The sequence below is a fragment of the Geotrypetes seraphini genome, chromosome 3, assembly GCF_902459505.1.
Source record: "Geotrypetes seraphini chromosome 3, aGeoSer1.1, whole genome shotgun sequence".
Lineage (NCBI taxonomy): Eukaryota > Metazoa > Chordata > Amphibia > Gymnophiona > Dermophiidae > Geotrypetes > Geotrypetes seraphini.
Window position 1 is genome coordinate 233,520,825 of NC_047086.1, and position 24,653 is coordinate 233,545,477.

General features: G+C 43.3%; 1 protein-coding gene across 1 annotated transcript in view; it reads left to right on the forward strand.

Annotated features, from left to right (window-relative positions):
* Window positions 1-24,653, forward strand: part of LOC117357257 (laminin subunit alpha-2-like) — a 466,835-nt gene that overhangs the window by 268,583 nt on the left and 173,599 nt on the right. Inside the window, exons 28-31 of the mRNA XM_033937630.1 lie at window positions 1,843-1,997; window positions 4,723-4,866; window positions 9,344-9,477; window positions 22,083-22,242. Of these exons, the coding sequence (XP_033793521.1) occupies window positions 1,843-1,997; window positions 4,723-4,866; window positions 9,344-9,477; window positions 22,083-22,242 (593 nt within the window). The remainder of the gene's footprint in view (window positions 1-1,842; window positions 1,998-4,722; window positions 4,867-9,343; window positions 9,478-22,082; window positions 22,243-24,653) is intronic.

Here is a 24,653-nt window from a genome sequence, read left to right on the forward strand (position 1 = left end):
AGCTGACCCTCGTGCAGCCCAGGGGAGGGACTAAATCAACGTAGCCCATTCGACCTCTAAATTGAGGCCGTTGGAACCACCGTATCCAACCGATGGATCCAGCCTTGTTCTTTAAAGTTTAATATTTGTTCTATGTTACCCCCACTCCCATCCCCCACTGATTCTATTACTCGCCATAGTAGTTCTTCCACTGTTGGATACAGTGGTTCCCAATGGCCTTTTGGCTTATGCAGTGAGGGGGCTGAATATTGACATATCGTCCATATATTAGCCAGCTCAAAACATCCCCAGATTCAGTGCTGAAGGCCAGCATTGAATATCCAGGAAAAATGCTAGCAGCAATCAACAAAATACTCACCACTGCTGGCTTAATATATGGGGGATGGGTCATAATGCATACCTCCTGATATGTCGTTCCATAAAACAGAGGTTTATTTGGAATGCTAAACTGGCTACAATCAGCTATTCGAAATTTTTTTTTTTTAAGTCTTTATTAAGTTTTCATTCCAAAACAATGCATTAAAATGTATATATACATATATTAAACTTCGCAAATGCATTTACATCAAACACAAAAAAGTACTTCAAAATTATTATCATTCCCCCTCTACCCACCCCAATATAAGAACAAATCCAATATAATATTTTAACGAAGACCATATTAAACTTATTGATCAATGATAATATTAAAATGCAATGCCCTCCACCCACCCCCACCCTCCCTGGATGTGTAACTCAATTAAGAAATCTGAAAAATAAGCCATCTAATCAACTTTAACAATATTTACCAATGGACTCCAAGTTAATTTAAAAGACTTATTGTTACCCATATTTTCCGAGATCATTCTTTCATATTTATAACATAAGCATAAAGACTCCCACCAAAAGGGAAAATTAAGCCGATCCCAATTTTTGGTTACCATTTGCATGGCTATCCCAGTCATGATACCAAATAATCTACTCTTATATTTGTCTAAAGGAGGTTTAGAAAACAACAAAGTGCCACAAATAACTACCTCATATGACAGTGGAATACATGATTCCAAAATCAAGCTAATTTGGCCCCATATCAACCTCCAAAAATTAAATATCAAAGCACAATAGAACAACAAATAATCCAGTGTCTCTGCTTCAAGATGTTAGTGCCAGCATCTATTAGATTTTGAACTGTCTAACTTCTGAAAACAAACTGGGGTCCAAAAAATTCTATGCAACAAAAAGAACCATGTCTATCTCATAGATGCTGACGCTATACATCTCATCCTCCAAGTCCAAATCCATGGCCATTGAGTAGCAGAAATCTGCTGCTTAATCTCAATGCTCCAAATGTCTTTTAAACTAGTTTTAGGTTTCTTGTTCAAATATTCAGATATTAATTTATACCACTTGGCTATCGGAAATTAAAAATGGATAAACCTTATGAGATAGATCTATGAAGCTTATACTAGGCACTTAGATTGGGGGGAGAGGGAGGGTACATTCTATTAAGCAATCTGTGAGTCCAAACATCCATTATGATAGCTATCCATGGTATGGAAGGAGTTAAGAAGTCAGAGGTTTTTGTGATATTTTTGCCTGACATAGGGGTGGTGGAATGGCAGAGGGAGTAGAATACACAGAGCATCACCTTTTTTTAACTCTTAAAAAAAAAACCAAACAGACTTCCCCCCAGGATAGGTTGTGCAATTTTTGCTGTGAAAACAAATGTATGATGCAGGCCTTAAACACTGATTATTGCATTGCATATGAATGCTGAAAGCAGAATACAATATTGTCTCTAAGACTGCCTGCTTTGTATATGATTATTTCTCCCTTTTTCCCCCTCATTTTTGTGCTATAAAGTTGCAGATGCTGATGACACTGTTAAAACCCTGGACGATGAAGCCAGTCGCTTGCTGGATAAATTGAAACCAATCAAAGAACTCCAGGATAACCTGGCGAAAAATATATCACAGATAAAAGAGCTGATAAATCAAGCCCGAAAACAGGCCAACTCTGTAAGTCCAACCTCCTATGCACCGGGACTCAGATGTGATTTATATGAAACATGATATAAGATGAATTGCAAATAAGAAAGCAATATGAAAATTATATACCACATTTGTAAATGATATTTTGGAGGACTTGCAGAAAAGATTTGTCTTATGCTGAAAAACCTAAGATCTGCAACAGAGTGAAACATCTGAGGGAGCAAAAAGAATAAGAAGTTATCCAAGATAATATGAGGAGGAGTTCAATGTTTGGCAGTTAGGATTAAATGCAAAAGAACATACAGATATATATTGGGGGTTCAGATATCTGAAGGAATGGTACACAGTCAGCAATGACATATTGATGTGCGCAGTGGCGTAGCGAGGGTGAGACACACCTGGGGCGGTGGCGCCCCTCCCCTGCCCTCATCTCCATCCCCCGCTTCTTCCCTGATCCCCCCTGCCGGGCACACCCTCTTCCCTTTCCCCGTACCTCTAGTTGTTCATCGCCGCAAGTAACAACTTCAACATGCTCCTCGCGACCCCGGCGGCTCTCCCTCTGACTCACTTCCTATGTACGGCACCAAGAAGTGACACTGCCACGGTCCCCACGGCACCCAGTTCTATGGGCGGGTCCTATGCCACGGCTACCCAGTCCAGTGGCAGTCCTATGCCATGGCTACCCAGTCCAGTGGCAGTCCTATGCCACAGCACCCAGAAGTGACACTGACACGGCACCCAGAAGTGACGCTGATGTGGCACCCAGAAGTGACGCTGACGCAGCACCCAGAAGTGACACTGACACGGCACCCAGAAGTGATGCTGACGTGGCACCCAGAAGTGACGCTGACGCAGCACCCAGAAGTATCGCTGACGCGGCACCCAGAAGTGACGCTGACGCGGCACCCAGAAGTGACGCTGACATGGCACCCAGAAGTGACGCTGACACAGCGGTGAACAATTAGAGTTACGGGGGAAGGGAAGGGGGGATGCGTGCATAGCGAGGGGAAGAGTGGGAAGAGGCGGAGGGGGGTGGAGAGGAAGAGGGGTGCCAGTGCCCCCACCAACATGGCGCCCAGAGTGGACTGCCCTCCTGCCCCTCCCCTTTACTATGTCACTGAATGCACATCAATCAGAGAGTGGCCTCTGTGCAATCAAAGCTTGATAATGTGATTGTCAAAATAAAGGGAATGCTGCATTTGAGGAGCATGACCAAAGAGAATAGGATAAAAGCATTGTATAATTTGTTTGTGAAACTTCACCTAAAGTATTAAGTCGGATTCAGGAAGCCTTCCGGACCCCTAGCCCCGCCTTGGTACGCCCACCCCTGTCCTAATCTCACCCCAAGACACCCTAGCCCCTCCTCCCACTGCCTGCGGATGCTACATGATGACATCACGTGCACTTGCGTATGCGCGGACTTCCTCCCTACCCTCAAAAGGGGAAATCCGGACGTCTGGTAACCCTAGTTTGCCCTGCACCCTTTCTATAACATGAGCACCCAGAAGTTAGGCACAATGTTATAGAATGCTACAATGCACACCTAACTTCCATAAAAGTGGGTGGCAGCATTTACACAAAGTTTTGGCAGGCACTCAAACTTAGGTGTGAAATCTACACTAAGCCAGCATTCTGTAAAGGGCGTTCAGTATGAAGCTCACCAGGGATCATCCCAGTGCCTAACTTTGGGCACCGTTTACTGAATTCTGCCCTAAATGTTTTAAGCACACTGTTTTTAGCACTTAGGCCCAAATTCTATAAATGGAGCCACTAGTTAGGCACCTTAACGCTACTGTTTTTAATTGCCTTTAATCGATGTGATAATTGATTGCATCATTTAAGAGCAATTCAAATCTCTTTTTTTTTTAAAAGAGACAACGGTGACAGAGTTCAAAGAAGCGTGGGATGAACACAGAGGATCTAGAATTAGAAAATAATAGTAAATATTGAAGAACTAAGGCAGACTTGCACAGTCTGTGTCTGTATATGGCCTTTTGGTTGAGGATGGGCTGGGGAGGGCTTCAATGGCCGGGAGGGTGTGGATGGGCTGGAGTGAGCTTTGACGGAGGCTTCAGCAGTTGGAACCCAAGCACAGTACTGGGTAGAGCTTTGGCTTCTTGCCAAAAATAGCTAAGAAGAAGAAAAAAATTTTTTTAATTGAATCAGGTTGGGCAGACTGGATGGACCATTCGAGTCTTTACCTGCCGTCATCTACTATGTTACTATGTTAGCGCATCCACAGTGGCGCCAGAATTGCGACTATTGAGGTGCCTACTAGCGCTTAAGGGTAAAATAGGTGTGGTTAACACTGGAAGTACCCTTCATATTCAGTAGTTGCCATTCTTGTCACAGACAGACACTGGAAATGTAGGCCTTGAAAATCCTGGCCTACACTTTCAGCGCCTATCTGTGACATAGATGCCATTTTATAAACGGCGCTGTCACATGATTGACACGTGATCGATGCCACTTTTGTGGGCGGTTGTCAGTCACTGCGCTGTCTATAGAATCTGGGCCTTAGTGCTAACTTGCTTAACTGCCAATTACTGGTGTCCATCACACTCGTAAGCGCTACTGTTGTATAAACTAGATGCCAGATTATAGAACTTTCTTTTTTTTTCTGTTTCAGGCTTTTATTAACAAGTTTTCTAGGTTTTGTACAATATAAAGCACAGTTTGCTAATTTTAATTCATGTTTTCCTTGAGAAGATGAGAACTGGCATGAGTTCTTTTGTGCTTTCTCTTTTTGAAGATTAAAGTTTCTGTGTCATCGGGAGGGGACTGTATTCGCACTTACAGGCCTGACATCAAGAAAGGCAGCTACAATACTATCATTCTCAATGTGAAGACGGGATCCCCTGATAACCTACTTTTCTACTTGGGCAGCAACAGATATGTAAGTTATGTTTCAGATTAAATGTATATGATATGAAATGTTTCTTATAATCCACCAACTCCCAATTTTTATGTTCAAAATGGATTAACAAAGTACTGTAGTACATACTAACAACTATATTGAACATATATCAAAATGCATCAAAAAGAGGTAGAAAATGTAAAAATGTGATTTCTCAAATAAATCATTTAACTTTTTCTGAAAAAGATAAATGCGTAGACATGGTCCTTAATTCAGTGGGGGTAATGAACTCCAGATCTGAACTGCTTGATAGTGAAAGCTAAGTTGCAAAGGTTTTATATATTTCACTTTAAAGAATGAACAGAAATATAGCAACCTAGAATTACCAACTCGTCAGGAAGTTGGGGATCAAGAAAAAGGAAACAAACTGATCAAATTCTCCAGATAAATTCTGGCAAACATTTTATATATCCAACAAGCAAACTTAAAAGAAATACAGGCAATTTACTGGTAATCGATGTAATTTGGCCAAACATGGGATGGCATGGTCAAATCCCTTTTTCCAAAACACCAGCTTCACTGCAGTATTTTTCATAACTTATGAAAAGGTTTAATAAATTGCATAAGTGATAGATGGTAGTCCAGTATTTTTATAATCAAACTATAAAAATGTAAGATCATATGAATTTTATTAGATACAGTATATTAAAGCTTACAGGAAAGCATGAATACCACCTTATGATTTTACAGTAGTTTAACCATACAGAAAGGCTGTTGCACTAAAGTGTGATAACAAAGTATAATATGAATAAATATATTATATATTTTATATAGGTATGTGCAAGTAGGTAGGTATAAGCAGGTAGATTGATTATATAATATGCAGAAATAAGAAAGAGGATTAACCTCAGCGAAATCATCACTCCAATCCTGAAAGACCCCAAAGGAGAAATAGACCAACCATCCAACTACAGACCCATAGCCTCAATACCACTTTATGTCAAGCTAATGGAAGGTCTGGTAGCCAAAGTCCTAAACTCATACCTAGAAAACCACAACCTATTCCACCCAACACAATCAGACTTCAGAACCAACCACAGCACTGAGACCCTACTAGGCTCACTCATGGACACTGCTAGACAACACCTCAGCACAGGCAAAAATATGCTAATTATCCAACTAGATCTCTCCGCAGCCGTTGACTTGGTAGACCATAACATCCTTCTACAGATACTGGACTCAATAGGAATCAGTGGTAAGGTACTATCATGGTTTAAAGGATTCCTACAATCCAGAACATACAGAGTTAAAACAAACAAAGAAAAATCCGAGCCATGGTCTAACCCCTGCGGAGTACCCCAAGGATCACCTCTTTCTCCCACACTCTTCAACCTATACATTGTCTCCCTCGGCTCCTACTTTGACAAACAAGATCTAAACTCCTACAGCTATACAGACGACATCACAATTCTCCTTCCGTTCGATCAACCAGCACCATCCATGACAGACACAATACACAGAACACTTGAAACAATAGCAAGATGGATGAAAGACCACAAACTAAAACTAAATCCGGACAAAACAAACTTCATCCTACTCGAAAATAGCAAAACCCCAACTGTAACAAACTTTGTCATAAACTCTACAACATACCACATCCAACCCACTTTAAAACATCTAGGAGTGCTAATAGACAGAGGCTGTACAATGCAGCCACAAATCAACAAAACAATACAAAAATCATTCGCAGTCATGAGAAACCAGAGGCAAGTCAGAAAATTATTCGACAGAAAACAATTCCAACTATTGGTACAATCCCTAATCCTAGGTCGAATAGACTACTGCAACATACTATATCTCCCATGCACAGTAACCATGATAAAACAACCACAAACAATACAAGATACAACCCTAAGACTGGTCTACTCACTGAAGAAATTCAACCACATCCAGGGCAGGATTAATTCGTTGAGGGCCTCTAGGCACACAAGTACACTGGGCCCCCCTGCCCCGCTCCGCCCCACCCCACCATGCGCCCAGGCGGAAACAGGAAGCTGCGTCAGAGGGAAGCTTTGGGCAAGCAGCACCGCTTGCACAATTATAGTTCCCGTTGCCTTTCTTACCCGCGTTGCTTGCTTGTCTTACTTTCCGTCGATGGGGGGGCTGTGTTGTCAATTGGGGTGGGGCCCGCATTGCTGATTGGGGGGCCCGCATTTGCCGATCGATGCTGGAGGGGCCCATCGCCATTTGGAAAAAACAATGTTAATGCCCTTCTTCATCGGGCCTCCCTGACCATTTTGGGCCCTAGGCACGTGCCTACTTGGCCTATTGGTTAATCCTGCCCTGACCACATCACAAAGGCATACAACGACTCACATTGGCTTCCAATACAAGCGAGAATACACTTCAAATTTTACTGCCTACTATGTAAAGCAATAAACAGAGACAGCCCATCCTATTGGAACAATCGACTAGTTCAATCCACCAAACCAGACATAGGAGAACCCACGCACCATTCACACACCCTCCAACCAAAAACGTCAAAAGAAAAAAACTGTACGACAACCTCCTAGCCACTCGAGCTGCAACACTCGACCCACAACTCTACAACCTACTGACCACAACCACAGACTACAAAACACAGCTTGCAGGATTCACTATAAAATATATTATTCAATTTATACAATAATGAGGTGTTTTGTATGCATTTGAATATTGTGCATGTCATGATTAGGTATCCTGATGTAACTTAAATTAAAGTGCTACGAGGCCAAATCTCTGTTTGACAAGAAATGAAAGAATGACTTTGGAAACTGAGGCCAGCTGTGAAAGTGTTATTAGCCCTGATGCAGAGATTAGGCCTCAAAACATGCTATCATATTGGTATGTTTTATAGTTTTGATGAGAAGATAAAACTATGCAGATAAGTCATTTATTTGCCGCTGTATGAATTATTGAGCTTATTATAATTTATCAGACTAACAACTATACATTATTCATCCAATCTGAAAATTGTACAGGAATGGATAAAGAGCACACTCAAATCCTGAGAAATGGGGGGAGGTGGGGGGTTTCCGAGTGAATCAATGAATTTAAAGAACCTGACCTCCAAAGTTTTTTGTTGTACAACATAATAAGGTTTCAGTCTAGTTGAGTAACTTTAAGTGACTTATTAAAGTGAATTGCACAAGATTCAAGGAATTTTTCAAAGCCTGTTAAAAACTTTTGAATCATTTCACTAAATCAAAATGTAAAAAAATAAAATAAAAGGAATTTTTTTTAACCTTTATACTCTTGAAGGAACTTATGACCTTACTAGTCATTAAGCCCGTTACATTAATGGGTGCTAGAATATATGTCTGTCTGTCTTTCTGTCTCTCTCCCTCCCACCGTTTCTCTCTCTCCCTGGCCCCCTTTCTCTGTCTTTCTGTCCGTCTCCCTGCCCCTGTGTTTTTTTTCCTTTCTTTCTGTCTCCCTCCCTCCTGCTGTCTGTCATTCTTTCCCTGCATTTCCCTGTGCAGCTGCAACAGCATTTCCCTCCCCCTCCAGGTTCCTGTGCAGCAGCAGCAGCATTTTCCCCCCCCCCCCCCATCCCTACTCTTACCACGATGTGGCCTGCTCCTTTTGGCCCCTCCCCCTTCCCTTTCCGCAGTCTAGTCTGCTCCAAGGGCCCCCCTTCCCTTATTGTGTTCCCCGCAGGCAGGCCCAGCTTCTCCCTGCACGTTACCTTTTTTTCATTCTGTTGCCCTCCCTCGCGTGGCTGCCTGCCTGGTCCCATTGAGTGGTGAGCGGTTGGAGTCTTTTTTGTTGGCGCTTCCCCTCCAGGTGAGTGTCACGTCAGCTCCTCTCGATTCCCGCCAGCGTCGGAAGCCTTCTCCGACGCTGGTGCGGCTCATGAGAGGAGCCGACACCGCGATCTTGTGAAGAGCAGGGAGTCCAGCGTGGCGGCCAGTCCTGCCGGCGAGTGTAGGTAGGTGCTGGGAAGCAGTAAGGCTGGGGACTCGCACATGCGCACTCCTGCTGCCACGGACCTACATCTCACGGATCAGGGAAAATGAAACACGCAAGTAGGAGTGCGCATGCGTGGCTAGAGTTTTATTATATAGGATTGTGCATTAGAAGTATGTTCCATACTGAGACAAACCAAAGGTCCATCAAACCCAGTATCTTTATTCCAACAGTAGCCCACTCAGGTTACAAGTAAAACAGATCTTTTGCTATTTATCACAAAATAAGCAGTGGCTTTTTCCAAGTCCATCTTAATAATGGCTTATGGACTTTTCTTTTAGGAAGTTGTCCAAACATTTTTAAACCTTGCTAAGCTGCTTTTACCACATTCTATGACAATGAATTCCAGAGTTTAATTACACATTGAGTGAAGAAATATTTTCTCAAAGACTTTAGTACAAGATGGTTGATTTTAGATAAAACAAATTGTTATAGTGGGTAGCAAATCTTCATATTTGATGGCATTTTGAATGTAGTTTATTCTGAAAAGATCATTTTTTTTCTCTAGACTGACTTCTTAGCCATAGAGATGCGAAAAGGCAAAGTGAACTTCTTATGGGATGTGGGATCTGGTGTTGGACGTGTAGAATATCCAGATTTGAACATTGATGACCAGGTGTGGTATCGAGTTGAAGCCTCGCGGTAAGTCCTGAATCACTGTGTAGTTTAGTTCCAAAAGAAGTGTATTGAAGTTTTGCATCAGAAACTGTATCTATCTGGACTGAATAGAGGTATAACCTAATGGTTAGAGCGGCAGGTTGGGAATTGTAAGACCCAGGTTCAAACCCCATGGCAGCTCCTTGTGGACTTGGGCAAGTCATTTAACACTCCCTCCATTTAGTCAAATGCTAATTTCTGACAGCATTGCCTGTCCAAGTCATGCACCCTATGTTGGGCAGCCTGTATCATTTAAAAAAAACAACAAAACACACATTGTCTCCCAGATTCCTGTATAGACCACCCAAATAGAAAGAAACGAGCTTCTGATAACCAGCCAACATGGTTTTTGCAAGGGGAGATCGTGCCTAACAAACTTATTGCACTTCTTCGAAGGAATTAACAAACGGATGGACAGAGGAGACCCCATAGACATCATATATCTAGATTTCCAAAAAGCCTTTGACAAGGTACCCCATGAACGCCTACTTCAGAAACTGAAGAACCATGGGGTGGTAGGTGACGTACATAGATGGATCAGAAACTGGTTGGCGGGCAAGAAACAGAGGGTAGGAATAAAGGGCCACTACTCGGACTGGAAGATGGTCACGAGTGGTGTCCCACAGGGCTCGATGCTCGGGCCGCTGCTATTTAATATATTCATAAATGATCTAGAAACAGGGACGAAGTGTGAGATAATAAAATTTGCGGACGACACCAAACTATTTAGTGGAGCTCGGACTAAAGAGAAATTGCAAAGGGATTTGAACAAACTAGGGGAATGGGCGACGAGATGGCAGATGAAGTTCAACGTTGAGAAATGTAAAGTATTACATGTGGGAAGCAGAAACCCGAGGTACAACTATACGATGGGAGGGATGTTATTGAATGAGAGTACCCAAGAAAGGGAGTTGGGGGTAATGGTGGACATGACAATGAAGCTGACGGCACAGTGCGCAGTGGCCGCTAAGAGCGAATAGAATGCTAGGTATAATCATGAAGGGTATTACAACCAGAATGAAAGAAGTTATCCTACCGTTGTATCGGTGATGGTGCATCCGCATCTAGAGTACTGCATCAAATATTGGTCGCCGTACCTTAAGAAGGACATGGCATTACTCGAGAGGGTTCAGAGGAGAGCGACGCGTCTGATAAGGGGATGGGAAACCTTTCATACGCTATGAGATTGGAGAAACTGGGTCTCTTTACCCTGGAGAATTTGAGACTTAGAGGGGATATGATAGAGACTTACAAGATCATGAAGGGCATAGAGAGAGTAGAGATGGACCGATTCTTCAAACTTTCGAATAATAAAAGAACAAGAGGGCATTCAGAAAAGTTGAAAGGGGACAGATTCAAAACGAATGCTAGGAAGTTCTTCTTTACCCAACGTGTGGTGAACACCTGGAATGTGCTTCCAGAGGGCGTAATAGGGCAGAGTACAGTACTGGGGTTCAAGAAAGGATTAAACAATTTCCTGCTGGAAAAGGGGATAGAGGGTTATAGAGGATTACTGCACAGGTCCTGGAACTGTTGGGCCGCCGCGTGAGTGGACTGCTGGGCACGATAGACCTCAGGTCTGACCCAACGGAGGCATTGCTTATGTTCTTAAGTTAAAGAGGCAACAATAATTGACACCACCAATTTGGAGTTAACATGTGCATCTGCCCTGGATGCTAATCTATAACATCCACATCTAAATATTATAGCACACAATTTCAGAGGAGCATGTCTATGGGAAAAGCATGGGAAGACATAAGACACAATGTTATAGAATACTAGAAAATGTGTGCCCAACTGCCATAAATTGAGTTCCAGCATTTACATCAGGTTTCAACAGGCATAAATGTTGATGCCCAAAGTTAGGTGTGAAATCTGCGCTAAGCTAGTGTTAAGCAAAGGGTACTTTACTGAATGCTATTTTAATACGGAACTTTCCGGCACCTAACTGCAGGCTCCATTCATCCAATTCATCTAATTGGCAGGAGGGATGGCCACTCCCTCCTACCATCTGCTTCATCGATCCCCCTCAACCCTGGACACTCCTCAACACCCACCCGACATTCTCTGACATTTCCCAACACTCCCCAACACCCACCCGACATGGCTGGATATAGGAAATGGCAGGCAAGATATAGGAGATGGCCGTCAGGATATAGGAGATGGCCGGCAAGAGGGATGCCCATTTGCTCCTGCTGGCAAGCCCGCCTCTTCCAAAATGGTGGGCCATCCCATTCCAGTGCATTCTGGGATACACTGGGGAAGGACCTAAGGCTCTGATTGGCTCAGGCGCCTAAGGTCCTTCCCATAGGAGGGGCCTCAGGCGCCTGGGCCAACCAGAGTCTTAGGCCTCCTTCCCAGTGCATTCTGGGATGCATTGGGAATGACCAGATTGGCCAGATACCAAATGAAGGGGCCCAGATTCTGTAACTGGTGTCGCTGTGGGTGGCTGCCAATCACATGTCAATTACACAACTGCACCAGGTACAGAATCGCGCCTCCGGCAAAGATAGTGCCAGAAATATAGGCCAGGGTTTCCCAAGCCTACATTTCCAGCACCTGCCTTTGATGTGTATCACACCTCCGTTAACGCTTTAGGCGGCCTAATACCACTTCCGGCATTAGTCATGCCTACAGTGGCATTAGGCAGCCTGAAGTGCCTATGGAGGTGCAATTCATAAGAACATAAGAACATAAGAACTGCCATCTCCGGATCAGACCTTCGGTCCATCAAGTCCGGCGATCCGCACATGCGGAGGCCCCGCCAGGTGTACACCTGGCGTAATTTATAGTCCACCATATCCTTATATGCCTCTCTTAAGGAGATATGCATCTAGTTTGCTCTTGAAGCCTAGGACGGTCGATTCCGCAATAATCTCCTCTGGGAGGGCATTCCAGGTGTCAACCACTCTCTGAGTGAAGCAGAACTTCCTGACATTAGTCCTGAACCTGTCCCCCCTCAGCTTCATTACATGTCCTCTAGTCCGTGTCAAATTGGACAATGTAAATAATCTTCTCTGCTCTATTTTGTCGATTCCTTTCAGTATTTTGAAGGTCTCGATCATATCCCCACGCAGTCTCCTTTTCTCAAGGGAGAACAATCCCAGTGTTATAAGTCTGTCCTCGTATTCCAGTTTCTCCATACCCTTCACCTGTTTTGTTGCTCGTCTCTGCACCCTCTCCAGCAGTTTTATATCCTTCTTTAGGTAGGGAGACCAATGTTGGACGCAGTATTCCAAGTGTTGTCTGACCATTGCCCTATAAAGCGGCATTATAACTTTCTCCGATCTACTCGAGATTCCTTTCTTTATCATGCCCAACATTCTATTTGCCTTCTTTGCCGCTGCCGCGCATTGTGCCGACGGCTTCAGGGTCCTATCTATCAGTACACCCGGGTCCTTTTCTTGTTCACTCTTCCCCAGAGTTGCACCTGACATTGTATACTCGTATTCCTTAGTCTTATTGCCTAAATGCATTACCTTGCATTTCTCCACATTGAACTTCATCTGCCATTTCTCCGCCCATGTTTCTAACCGACACAAGTCGCTCTGGAGTTTCTCTCTATCCTCCTGCGATCTGATCGCCCGGCATAGTTTTGTATCGTCTGCAAACTTGATGATCTCACTGGATGTTCCTTCCTCCAGGTCATTGATATAAATATTAAAAAGGATCGGCCCAAGTACCGAGCCCTGGGGTACACCACTAGTCACTTTCTCCCAGCGGAGAACTTCCCATTTATGCCCACTCTCTGCTTTCGGTTTTCCAGCCATTTGCCTATCCATCTTTGTATATCCCCCTCTATGCCATGGCTTTGTAGTTTCCTGAGAAGTCTTTCGTGTGGAACTTTGTCGAACGCTTTCTGGAAGTCCAAGTATATTATGTCCACCGGCTTCCCATTATCAATTTGCTCGTTCACGGTCTCAAAAAATTGGAGTAAATTCGTCAATTCTGGTGCCAAATTTTTTTTTGACGGTAGGCACCTTGAAACTCAGTTAAAACCATTGTTTAAATGACATTTTTTACTGAGCTTGGACGCCTACCAGTGCCTAAAACATTGGCGCCGATTAGAGAATCGGGGCCTATAAGCCTAATATTCAAAATGATTGAAACAACCAGGAAAGGCTCCTGACTATTTAAATCTCCTGTCTGGAGCTAATTGGGTGTTTTCAGTGGAACTTAACCAGATAGTGTCTCTGAAAATGCCTGGTTAGCGCCCAAGCTGTAACTAATCATTTTGGGGCATTTCAGAGGCAGTCAGCACTTAGCTACTTAAGTGCAATATCTGGCATTTAACTAATTAAGATAACCACATAAAAGTCAGTCCTATCTTTATGTGGTTTTTCATAGCTGTTTAAAGAGCCACATATTGCACTTCACTGGCTGTTTTTGCCAGCTCCATATACCCAGAATTCCAGAGCCCAGACATGGCCCAGCAGTAGTCACAAAATGCTGATGGCCACCAGCTGAATATTGAGTACTACATATCACATATCTACTTTAATGTTGAAACCAGCATTCTAACTTCAATCTATGAAATATATAAAAGAAAATGCATGTGTAAATGTTAGTTGGTGTTTCCCAACATGCGGTATGCATACCCATCCACAAGGGTTAAGTGCCACACTGTAGTCAAAGATGTAGCGAGGGAGAGAGGCACCTGGCATTGTTGCGCTGCACCCCTCTGCACTCTTCCCCACCACATCCTCCCTCCTCATACTACTCTGCGTACAACATCCCCCCCCCCTACCTCTTCAAAACTAAGCCGGCAGTATGCAGTATCTCCTACCTGTTGCTTGTGCTGGCCTTGGCTCTTCCTCTGATGTCACTTCCTGGTCCCTGAAGATATCCAGGCACTGGTAATATTCAGTAAATGTACTTGCATAACTAGCCAGGCAGGTAGGACCACATGTAGCACAGTGATCTACATATAATGCAGTCCTAGCTTGCCCAGATAAGTGTATGGGTGCTAGCTTTGATAACTTCCAGAAGTAGCAGATTATCTGGATATTCAGATCCAGTGCCCAGATCAGGCCTGGCACTGAATATCTAGGACAAATTAAACAGCTGAATAGCAGGGAGAAAATAGTTTGACTATTTCTTCTGATCCTTCTAGTACACCTCATACTATATATCCTCCCCTCCATGACCTCAACACCCTCATTCTTATCTCCTATTCATTGACAGCAATAGCTATAAGGATGCTAGGATGCACAGGGAGAGGTATGGCCAGTAGTAAAAAGGAGGTATTCATGCCCCTGTATAGGACTCCGGTGAGACTTAATATAGACTATTGTGTATAATTCTGGAGGCTGCACCTTCAAAAACATGGAGTCAGTCCAGAGGAAGGCAACTAAAATGGTCGTTGGTCTTCATTATAAAACTTAACGATCTCAATATGTATAATTTGGAGGAAAGGCCAGAGGGTGAGATATGATAAAGGTGTTTAAATACCTACATAGCATAAATGCGCATGAGATGAGTCTCTTTCATTTGAAAGGAAGCTCCGGAATGAGAGGACATAGGATGAAGTTAAAAAAAGGAGATAGGCTCAGGAATAATGTAAGAAAATACCTTTTTACAGAAAGGGTGGTAAATGCGTGGAATGGTCTCCCTGGTAAAGGCAAAGACGGTGCCTGAATTTAAGAAAGCATGAGACAGGCACTTGAGATCTCTTAGGGACAGGAGGCTCAGCACCCTGAGGTTGTGGGTACAGGCCCACGCTGCTGCTTGTGACCCTGGGCAAGTCACCTGCTCCCCTATTGCCTCAGGTACATTAGATAGATTATGAGTCCACTAGGACAGACAGGGAATTATGCTTGAGTACCTGAATATATTAATGTAAACTGTTCTGAACTCTCCTGGGAGAGCGGTATAGAACACTCATTGAATAAATAAATAAATAGTGGATGCTGTGGATGGGCAGACTGCATGGGCAATTTGGCCTTTATCTGCATCATATTTCTATATTTCCCTGTTCCCTTGAGATGGAGGAGGAGTGGCGCTGACCTCAAATAAAAGGGTTGATCTCTTGAATCTGCTCCTTTGTTGTACCTAGTTATGCCAGCCTTCAGGCCTTCTCTCCAGTGTTTACTTGCATGGGAATTTTTCTTTCCTGCAATAAGTCAGAACATCAGAAAGAAAGGGACTAAGACTGCCAGTAGGTCCTCTCTCCTCTGCTCAGGTGGTCATGTCTATTTTTATAACAACAATCAGAACTACCCCTTAGGAGAAAAAGCTAGGCTCCTACTTCACATTTTCAATTAAGCCAATTGTTTGGCAATGCAAGATGTGTTTGCTATTACTGACTGAATAAATCCAATAGCTAATATCAGCAGAAAAAGCAAGTGGTGTCAAGCTAACGCAGAATTAAGCTAAACCATGCTTTGGATCAGAAGATTGCAAATTTAAATTTACCTTCACTAGGTCTTACACTCAAAAACCTAGAAATGTAGATCACTGCACTGCATATCTAAATTGCTCAGTTGTTCATTAAAAATGATGTAGGCATGCAATTAGATTATTTAAAACCCTGTACTTAACCTTGCAGGGTAGATTATGTTCTTAAGGCAGATCCAACAAATCAAGCCATGCAGAACAAATCCCAAATCCTTTTAACTTGCCACTAAGAAAGTTCTGTTTGTAAAGTAAGAAATGTACCAGAATTGTCAAAGAAAATACTAAGTGTGTATTCACTGAAATCTATTCTGAACTTTTAAACATAAGAACATAAGCAATGCCTCTGCTGGGTCAGACCTGAGGTCCATCTTGCCCAGCAGTCCGCTCACGCGGCGGCCCAACAGGTCCAGGGCCTGAGCAGTAATCCTCTATTTATACCCTTCTATTCCCTTTTCCAGCAGGAAAATGTCCAATCCTCTCTTAAATCCCAGTACTGTATTCTGCCCTATAACGTCCTCTGGAAGCGCATTCCAAGTGTCCACCACACGTTGGGTAAAGAAGAACTTCCTGGCATTTGTATTGAATCTGTCCCCTTTCAACTTTTCCGAATGGCCTCTTGTTCTTTTATTTTTTGAAAGTTTGAAGAATCTGTCCCTCTCTACTCTCTCTATGCCCCTCATGATCTTAAACACAATGAAGAATGTCTCTGGGTTTATAAGACTTCTAGTCACCTTTAATCTGAGAATTCAGAATTCAACTCTGTGGTCTCCTGGTGGTAGGTCATGAACATTAAACACAGCTGAAAAAGTAACAACTCAAGCAGAGGAAGGTGAACACTGCTTTAGCCTGACTGCTTGTTTCTCTCCCCCTTCTAGTCTTAGTAGGGATATTGTGCCGCCAGTCGTTGCGCACACCTCTGGACGGCTGGATGGACACGTGATTACTCATTCCTATGAGCCTCCAAATAATAGAACGGTCTAAGGCTTAAATTCAGCAATTTCTTGTCAAAAACCCCCCCCAGAACTTGACCACAAACAGTGCTGTGGAGTATGCCCATGATCCTTTACAAAAATATTTCACTTCAGCTTCAAACAGGACAAAATAATCACTTTGCAGTGCAAACAGTTTGTGAAAAATAAACCCTTGTCGCTAGGGCAAATTGGAACAACTTTAGCAGAGGTCTCTCTCTTTCCTCTCTGCTGAAAGCAAGGTTTTACAACTCTCTCTCTTTCCAGAATGGGACTGGCATTAGAGCATAGCATTCAAAGTAAACAAAATAAACAGCTTAACGGCTTCAGAATTCCTATGAGTGTTGGAGCTAATACCGCTTCATCCGGCAATAAAAAAAAGCCTAACGCGGTTTCATAAAAGGGGACCTAAAATAATAAATAAAAATTAGGGAAAAATCAAATTTAAAAAAAAAATATTTTGCCTGAACATATCCCTACATGAATCTACCCCATTATTGGGGGTATGAAAGGAAGTACATTTAATGCAGCCATAATGACATTTTTCTGGGTTATAACTTATTTTTGTTTGGACAGCTAGCTCTATTTTATGGTCTGGTTTAATGCTAATGTTACCTCACTTTTACACATGGATTTGGAATATTCCATTTCTTATGAAGATCACAGCCTTACATCCCTCCCTGCAGAGAAGGCAGTGTCACCAGAACTGGGTTAGCATGCTGTAAATAAATGGACCTAGCTGGTCTCCTTCATTTTGTTGCAGTCAAGAATTAGACTAAAATCATTTGTATCTCTAAGAGGGGAAGTTATCACATGGGCTACTGTTGAGATGTGTTATTTTTCTATTAACCTCAGTTATTAGTAATTTAAAACTCTCTTCTTTGAAAGCACACGTATCGTACAACTAATAAATACCTAAAGTCACTACATTTTTTAAAAAAATTCAGTATTTATATACCACTTATAATCTAAGTGGTTTACATACAGGTACTCAAGCATTTGTCCCTATCTGTCCAAGTGGGCTCACAATCTATTTAATGTACCTGGGGCAATAGGGGACTAAGTGACTTGCCCAGGATCACAAGGAGTGGCCTAAGACTCCCGGGCCTATTCTGGCTGGCCCAGGTGCCTTAGGCCCCATCTGTGGGCGGGGTTTCAGCCGCCTGGGCCAATCCGGCCCCATTCCGGAGCCGGCTGGCCTGTCGGACGGGTGGGCTTGGCACCCGTCCGTCCAGCCAACATTTAACAGGTATGGGGGTGGGATTGGGGGTGGGGGGGTCGTGGGGATGGCGGGGGGGGTTGCGGGTCAGCGGGGGGGTGATCGGGGGCTCAGGGGGGGGTGGTCGTTGGGGGGATTGTGTCGAGGGCAGGAGGGCCTGGGATTCCTCCTGCCCGATCTTGTAGGGGGTGGGGGGCGAGAGGCCAGGAGGGCTCTGGGGTGATGTGAGGGATATATGAGTGATCCTCACTCCTGCCCTGGTGACTGTCTTCTTTAAAAAAGGTACTACCAATCCCTCATGGTCTCCTTGTTTCAGTTTCCTTAAGTCCAAGCAAAATCTCAAGTGCAAAGGCTCATAAAAAAATAAATTCACATCTAATCTAATCAAACTTTTGCAAGGGTATCAAAGAACAAATTATGCCTTTAAGGTTTAGACCTCTTGATGGATCTGCAAGAACTGCTTTCTCCAAGTAGCTGCACTCAGATCCAGAAATATTCAAACTTTTTAAAATCCATAAAAATAGCCTTCCACTTCCTGAAACATAGGTGAAGGATCCAATCCTTGTCCCGAGAGAATACAAATGTCACAGGGAAGGTTGCTGCCTGCATCTTCTTCCTTCTTCTTTCCATCTAAGGTCATCAATAAAGCAGAGAGATTTAAACTGTCCACAGACTGCTCTCCTGATACTCGCGGACTAAGAGGATGTGGTAAGATGGAGGGGCAATTGTGCAGGCTGGGATAAGGATCAGGAGTGCTTTTAAGGACAAAAATAGTTATTTGGGTCTCAGCTGATAGTCAGTGCTGAGGTCTAATCTAATCTAATCTAAACCTTAGGTTTGTATACCGCATCATCTCTACATTCGAAAAACTCGACACGGTTAACAAGAGTTAGGGTAGAAAGGAACTCCAGTGGAGGGAAGAGGCAAAATGAAGAGAAAATTTAGAAGACTAGAATAACCAGAGAGGGAGGAGGAGTTACATTTTTGAGAATAACCAGGTTTTCAGATGTTTACGGAAGAGTTGGAGAGAGCTCAGATTCCTAAGAAGGGAGGTAAGGTTGTTCCAGAGCTGAGTGATTCTGAAAGGGAGGGAAGAACCTAGTTTTCCTACAAGTGAAACGCCTTTTAGAGAGGGAAAGGAAAGTTTCAGTTTTTGGGTGGATCTGGCAGAATTGGGGTTAGAGAAGTTCCAAGAAAGAGGAATGAAGGGAGGGAGAATACCGTGTAGGATCTTGAATGTGAGGCAGGCACATTTGAAGTGGACTCTGGAGATAATCGGAAGCCAGTGGAGCTTGGATAAAAGCGGTGAGACGTGGTCGAATTTGCTTTTTGCGAAGATAAGCTTAGTAGCGGTATTATGAATCCGCTGGAGTCTTTGAAGGTTTTTCTTTGTTAGGCTAAGGTAGTTAGAGTTGCAGTAGTCCAGTCTGGAAAGGTCTGTGTGGCGCAGTGGTTGGAGCTACAGCCTCAGCACCCTGGGGTTGTGGGTTCAAATTCCGTGCTACTCCTTGTGACCCTGGGCAAGTCCCTCAGTCCTCCATAGCCTCAGGTACGTTAGATAGATTGTGAGCCCACATGGACAGATAGGGAACATACTTGAGTACCTGATTGTAAACTGTTTAGATAATCTTGATAGGCGGTATATAAAAACCTAATAAACTTAAGCTTGTGAAGTTAGGACAACTTTTGAGCTGTCCTAAATTCACCCAAATAGCTATACAAGTGCCAGCACCCACATAACTCCAAGCTTCTCCCTTACGTACTGCCCCTGACCTGCCCAATTTTTGTGGTGGTCAGAGGTGATATTCAGCAGTGCAGTCCACTTTATCGGAAGCTAGGTGACAAAAGGCAATTTAAGCAGATGGGAGCCTCTCCTGCCTGCTTAAATAGCTTTGAACATCAGACAGTTAATGTACAAAATACTGTGAATTCTACATTTAATGTTGCATTTAGGAGCTAGCATTTCCATCAGCCACAGACCTATCATAAATATTAGCACGTAAATATTGGTGCATTGATGCCAGCTTAAAGGAACTTTGATCACTTCAAAACACAGCCATACATCTCTTTTGTCATGCCAGACATCTTGGTCATGTTCCATACTTATTAAAAAGCACTATTGGTTACCTATAGAGCAATGAATAATCTACAAAATTGCAGTTCTTACATTTAAGGCATTCAGATTAACAGCCCCCAGTTTTCTTGCCAGTTTTCTTGCCAAGTCCCCATTGTCCTAGTCAGGTCCCTTGGTCCTGTAATGATCACGCTGTTCTTGCCAAGTCCCAGAAATGCTCAGCTAAAGTAAATCAGGCATTCCACATTCTATTGTTTGTCATTATCTATTTGGAATAGTTCCCCACCCTTCCTTCACAATAATCTATCCTTTAAGAATTTTAAATCTGACCTCAAAACCTGGTTGTTCAATAAAACGTACGGTCACACTGATTGATTCTCTGGATGTGAGACCCCACAGCCCTCCTAGGTATATTTGATGTCTGTTTCCTTCCTCTTGTTCTTAGGGGGGGTTCCCTTATATATCTTTCCTATCATTAATTGGAATTCTTTTTTTACTTTTCAGTTATTGTATTGTATGTGTTTATTTTATTCCATAATTTGATATGTACACCACTCTGTTCTGCCACAGAGTGAGCAGTGTAGTAAGTGTTAAATAAACTATATACAGTATAAGAACATAAGAACATAAGATTTGCCGCTGCTGGGTCAGACCAGTGGTCCATCGTGCCCAGCAGTCCACTCATGCGGTGGCCCTTAGGTCAAAGACCAATGCCCTATTTGAGTCTAGCCTTACCTGTGTATGTTCTGTTCCAGTAGGAACTTATCCAACCTTGTCTTGAATCCCTGAAGGGTGCTTTCCCCTATAACAGCCTCTGGAAAAACTTTCCAGATTTTTACCACTTTCTGGGTGAAGAAGAACTTCCTTACATTTGTACGGAATCTTTTCCCTTGTAACTTTAGCGAGTGCCCTCTCATTCTCTTCACCTTGGAGAGGGTGAACAATCTCTCTCTACTAAGTCAATTCCCTTCAATATCTTGAATGTTTCAGTCATGTCCCCTCTCAATCTCCTCTATAACAGCTATTATAGAATAGGTGCACTATCCCCTTCATTTTGGCCCTGATTCTGTATAGGACGCCAGGGAGAGGTGTCCTATACAGAATCAGGCCTACACTAACCCCGATTCTGCTATGAGCCTGGGCCAATCACACCTTAGGGTTAGTGGGGATGGGCGGACCCGCTATGCCTAAGGCCATCCCCACAAGTTCTTTTCCTGTTCCTGTCCAATTCCTGCAAGCTCCGCCCTCATCTAAACAAGCCTTTGAGGCTTGTGCGGTTAAGGCAGAGCTTTCAGGAATGGGACAAGGACAGCGACAAAACTCATAGGGACGGGACAGGGAAATTGAGTTCCTGCAGGGACTGGGAAAAAAATTGTCCCCGTTCTCTACTATGAGGGTCTTTTTCTGCCATCATTTACTGTGTTTACTGTTTGACTGTATTTTGCTGCATTTACCACTGCAGGCACAATTTGTCCTGATAACATTTTGACGGCATCCCAGTATGAGTCATTGTGCACAAGTAGTTGAAAATGGACATTGTTAGCATGTCACCCATTTTCATGCTAGAAAGAGAGCAAAGTTTTGGTCCTGCTCGTCTATCTTGACATATGGCAGTTCTGAGAGTGTACAAAACCAAACAGCAAAGAGAAAAATATCTTGCCAAAGTGAGCAAACCAAAAAAAAGGGCAAGTGTGATGTCCAGTGCAACCAAACCTAGCTTTATTAAATGAATATAGTAATCAAATAGTCCCAACAAGGATCCAGGTTTTGGCAGTGAAAACTGCCTTCTTCAGTGGACAATCCAACTAAAAACAAAATATAAAAATTGATCATAATACAACGGAAAATATGAACTAACATAAATGCAAGAAGTTCTGAGAGTGTGCATTTATTAAGGTCCAGTAACTGACGGTTTTCTGTTTCTCTTGGAAAGGTCTGGAAGGAATGGCACTATTTCAGTCCGAGCTATGGAAGGTCCTAAAGCTAGCATTGTTCCAGGAACCTACAGTGCAATCTCTCTTCCGGGCTATAATATCCTTGATGTGGACGCAAATGCCCTGCTCTTTGTTGGTGGCTTGACTGAAAAACTGAAGGTAAGAATTCATGAAGCAGTTATAATATGAAAAAAACAAAACAAAACTGGGAGGGGCAGTGAATGTGATTTTATCCTTTCAATAGCTTCCTGACCTTTCAACAATTCAATTTCTGTTGGTTACATGCTCACAACTTGATGTGCAAATATGAGTTCATGCTCATAACAGAAAAATAATCACACACACATACAGCAGCAAAAACAGTACAAGTCAGGAAAAATTGCCATCATTGGGTGAAACTGATGGCATCTTGTACTCTTCACTTTAGAGATGGTATTTTAAAGCATTTCTATGGCCTGCAGCGAGTGCTGGAAATCAACAGAAAAATACACATATGGGAGGTAATTTTAGAAGAAGTCACTAAGGGAAGAAGTCAAAATCAGTGCCTAGAGTGGTGTTATTTTATGTAAAAACAAAATAGATACCTATTTGTCTTTATAAAACAGCCTCGCCAAAGCCACAGCAATCACCCACGTAAATTGACAGCTTCCTGCTTCTACATTGCTCACTTTACGCCGTTCTAAAAGTTCTTAATTGAGTTAGTACTTATTCCATTGAGAGACAGAAGGTACAGCTTTCAGTCTCCAGTAAACCAATATGGTCTTCTTAGCTAACAGAAATGCTTTATTTATAAATAAGTGGTGTCCTAAAGAAAGGTCTTGGAGTTTCCCTCCACCATGAAAAAGAACCACCAAAGGAGTGCAAGAAGAGGAAATAGGGAGAAGGGACAGAAGAGTACTCCATCCCTTAGCCTAAAAGGACCGTATATTCGAACACCCCCAGAACGTATGTTCCAAAGTGGCATGACCCCTCTCACATTTGGGACATTCACCCAAACAGAGATGCCTGATCTATAAGCTTGCCTTGGGGACACAAAAGCTCTATGTAAAAATTTATACTCCTGCTCTCTATGTATCATGCTGTCTGAGAAGGCAGGTAGATGTTTAAAGCTTTGATAGAATATCTCAAAGGGAATGGTAAATCCTAGACCTACACCCTAGGGCCAACGCTAAGGGTTTAAGCTGGTCATCAGGACTCATTTCCAAAATGCAATGAGTGTAATAACTAAGGCAGGTGGTTCATCCTCCAGTAACGCTAAGCACTGCCCAAGAGGTTTAGCAGCACAGGCAGTCAGGTGGGAGCGATCAAGACCAGAGACGTGGAGGGGCATTTTCAATAGAACGTCTAAGTCTAAATTGGATGTTTTGAAAAAAACATCAAGAAATTCAGTAGAGAAAATGTCCATTTTCAAAACAGACGCCTATCTTTTATTTTTGAAAATAACCTATGTAGACATTTTGGTCCTTAGTATGTCTATCTTTTTTGGCCATTTTCAAAAATCAAAATGTCCACATGAAAAACGCACAAAAGCAAAGTTTGCAGACATACACAACTACCTTGTCTGATCACGGCAGGGGAATCCCCATCATCTGAGCCAGTTTCAGGGATTCCTGCTGGCTCAGATGATGGGGATTCCCCCTACAAGGATCAGCTGAACTGGTAGGGAGATTCCTCTCTCGCTCCTTTTCTCACAGGCACTGATCCCCTCCGGTATACCTACAAACTAGCCAAATAAATAGCTACTGAACCCTACACCCCTCCCCCAACATTCCCCCTATATCCCTGGACAACAACCTAACATCCCCAGACCCCCTGACATGTTCCCTACATCCCCCAACATTCCAAGACCCCTCTGACATCCCCCAAAACCCCTATACCTTCGGATGACAAATCGGCAGGAGGGATGCCCACTCCCTCCTGCCTATAGGGCCCTGTGCTCAGAATGATGGGCCTTCCCAATCCCACTGTATCTTGGAGTATCTTAAGGTGATATCTTAAGGTGGATGATACTAACAGTAACATGAAGTGTTATTTCCACCCCCCCCACCCTCAGTTTTATGAAGCCGTTTTAGAGTTTTTTTTATCGCCGGCCGTGGCTTCATAAAAGTGGGGGTTAATGATGTCTTGCTATGTTTTGTTTGCATTGTTTTATTGTGTATGTTTTTTCAGATAGTACATCTAATATAATAAAATGCTAGGCCGCGCATGCGCACTAAAAAATTGTGTTCCCTGATCCGTCGCGAAAACACGATTGCGCATGCGCGGGTTTTACGTCACCACTTGCTCGCGGTGGCTTTCAAATAAAAAAAAAAATTACACAGCTGCGGCGGCCTTCCTCACCCCCGCCTCTCACTGTGAATGGTACCGGCTCCTCTCTCGAACTGCACCAGGATCGAGAGAGGAGCTGCAGCGCCGGCTTTCAACTTAAAAAAAAAAAATAAAAACCCCAACTGGAGATCGCCGCTCTCACCCGGCTCCCACTTTGCAAACCCCCCCCAACTGGAGATCGCCGCTCTCACCCGGCTCCCACTGTGCAAACCCCCCCCAACTGGAGATCGCCGCTCTCACCC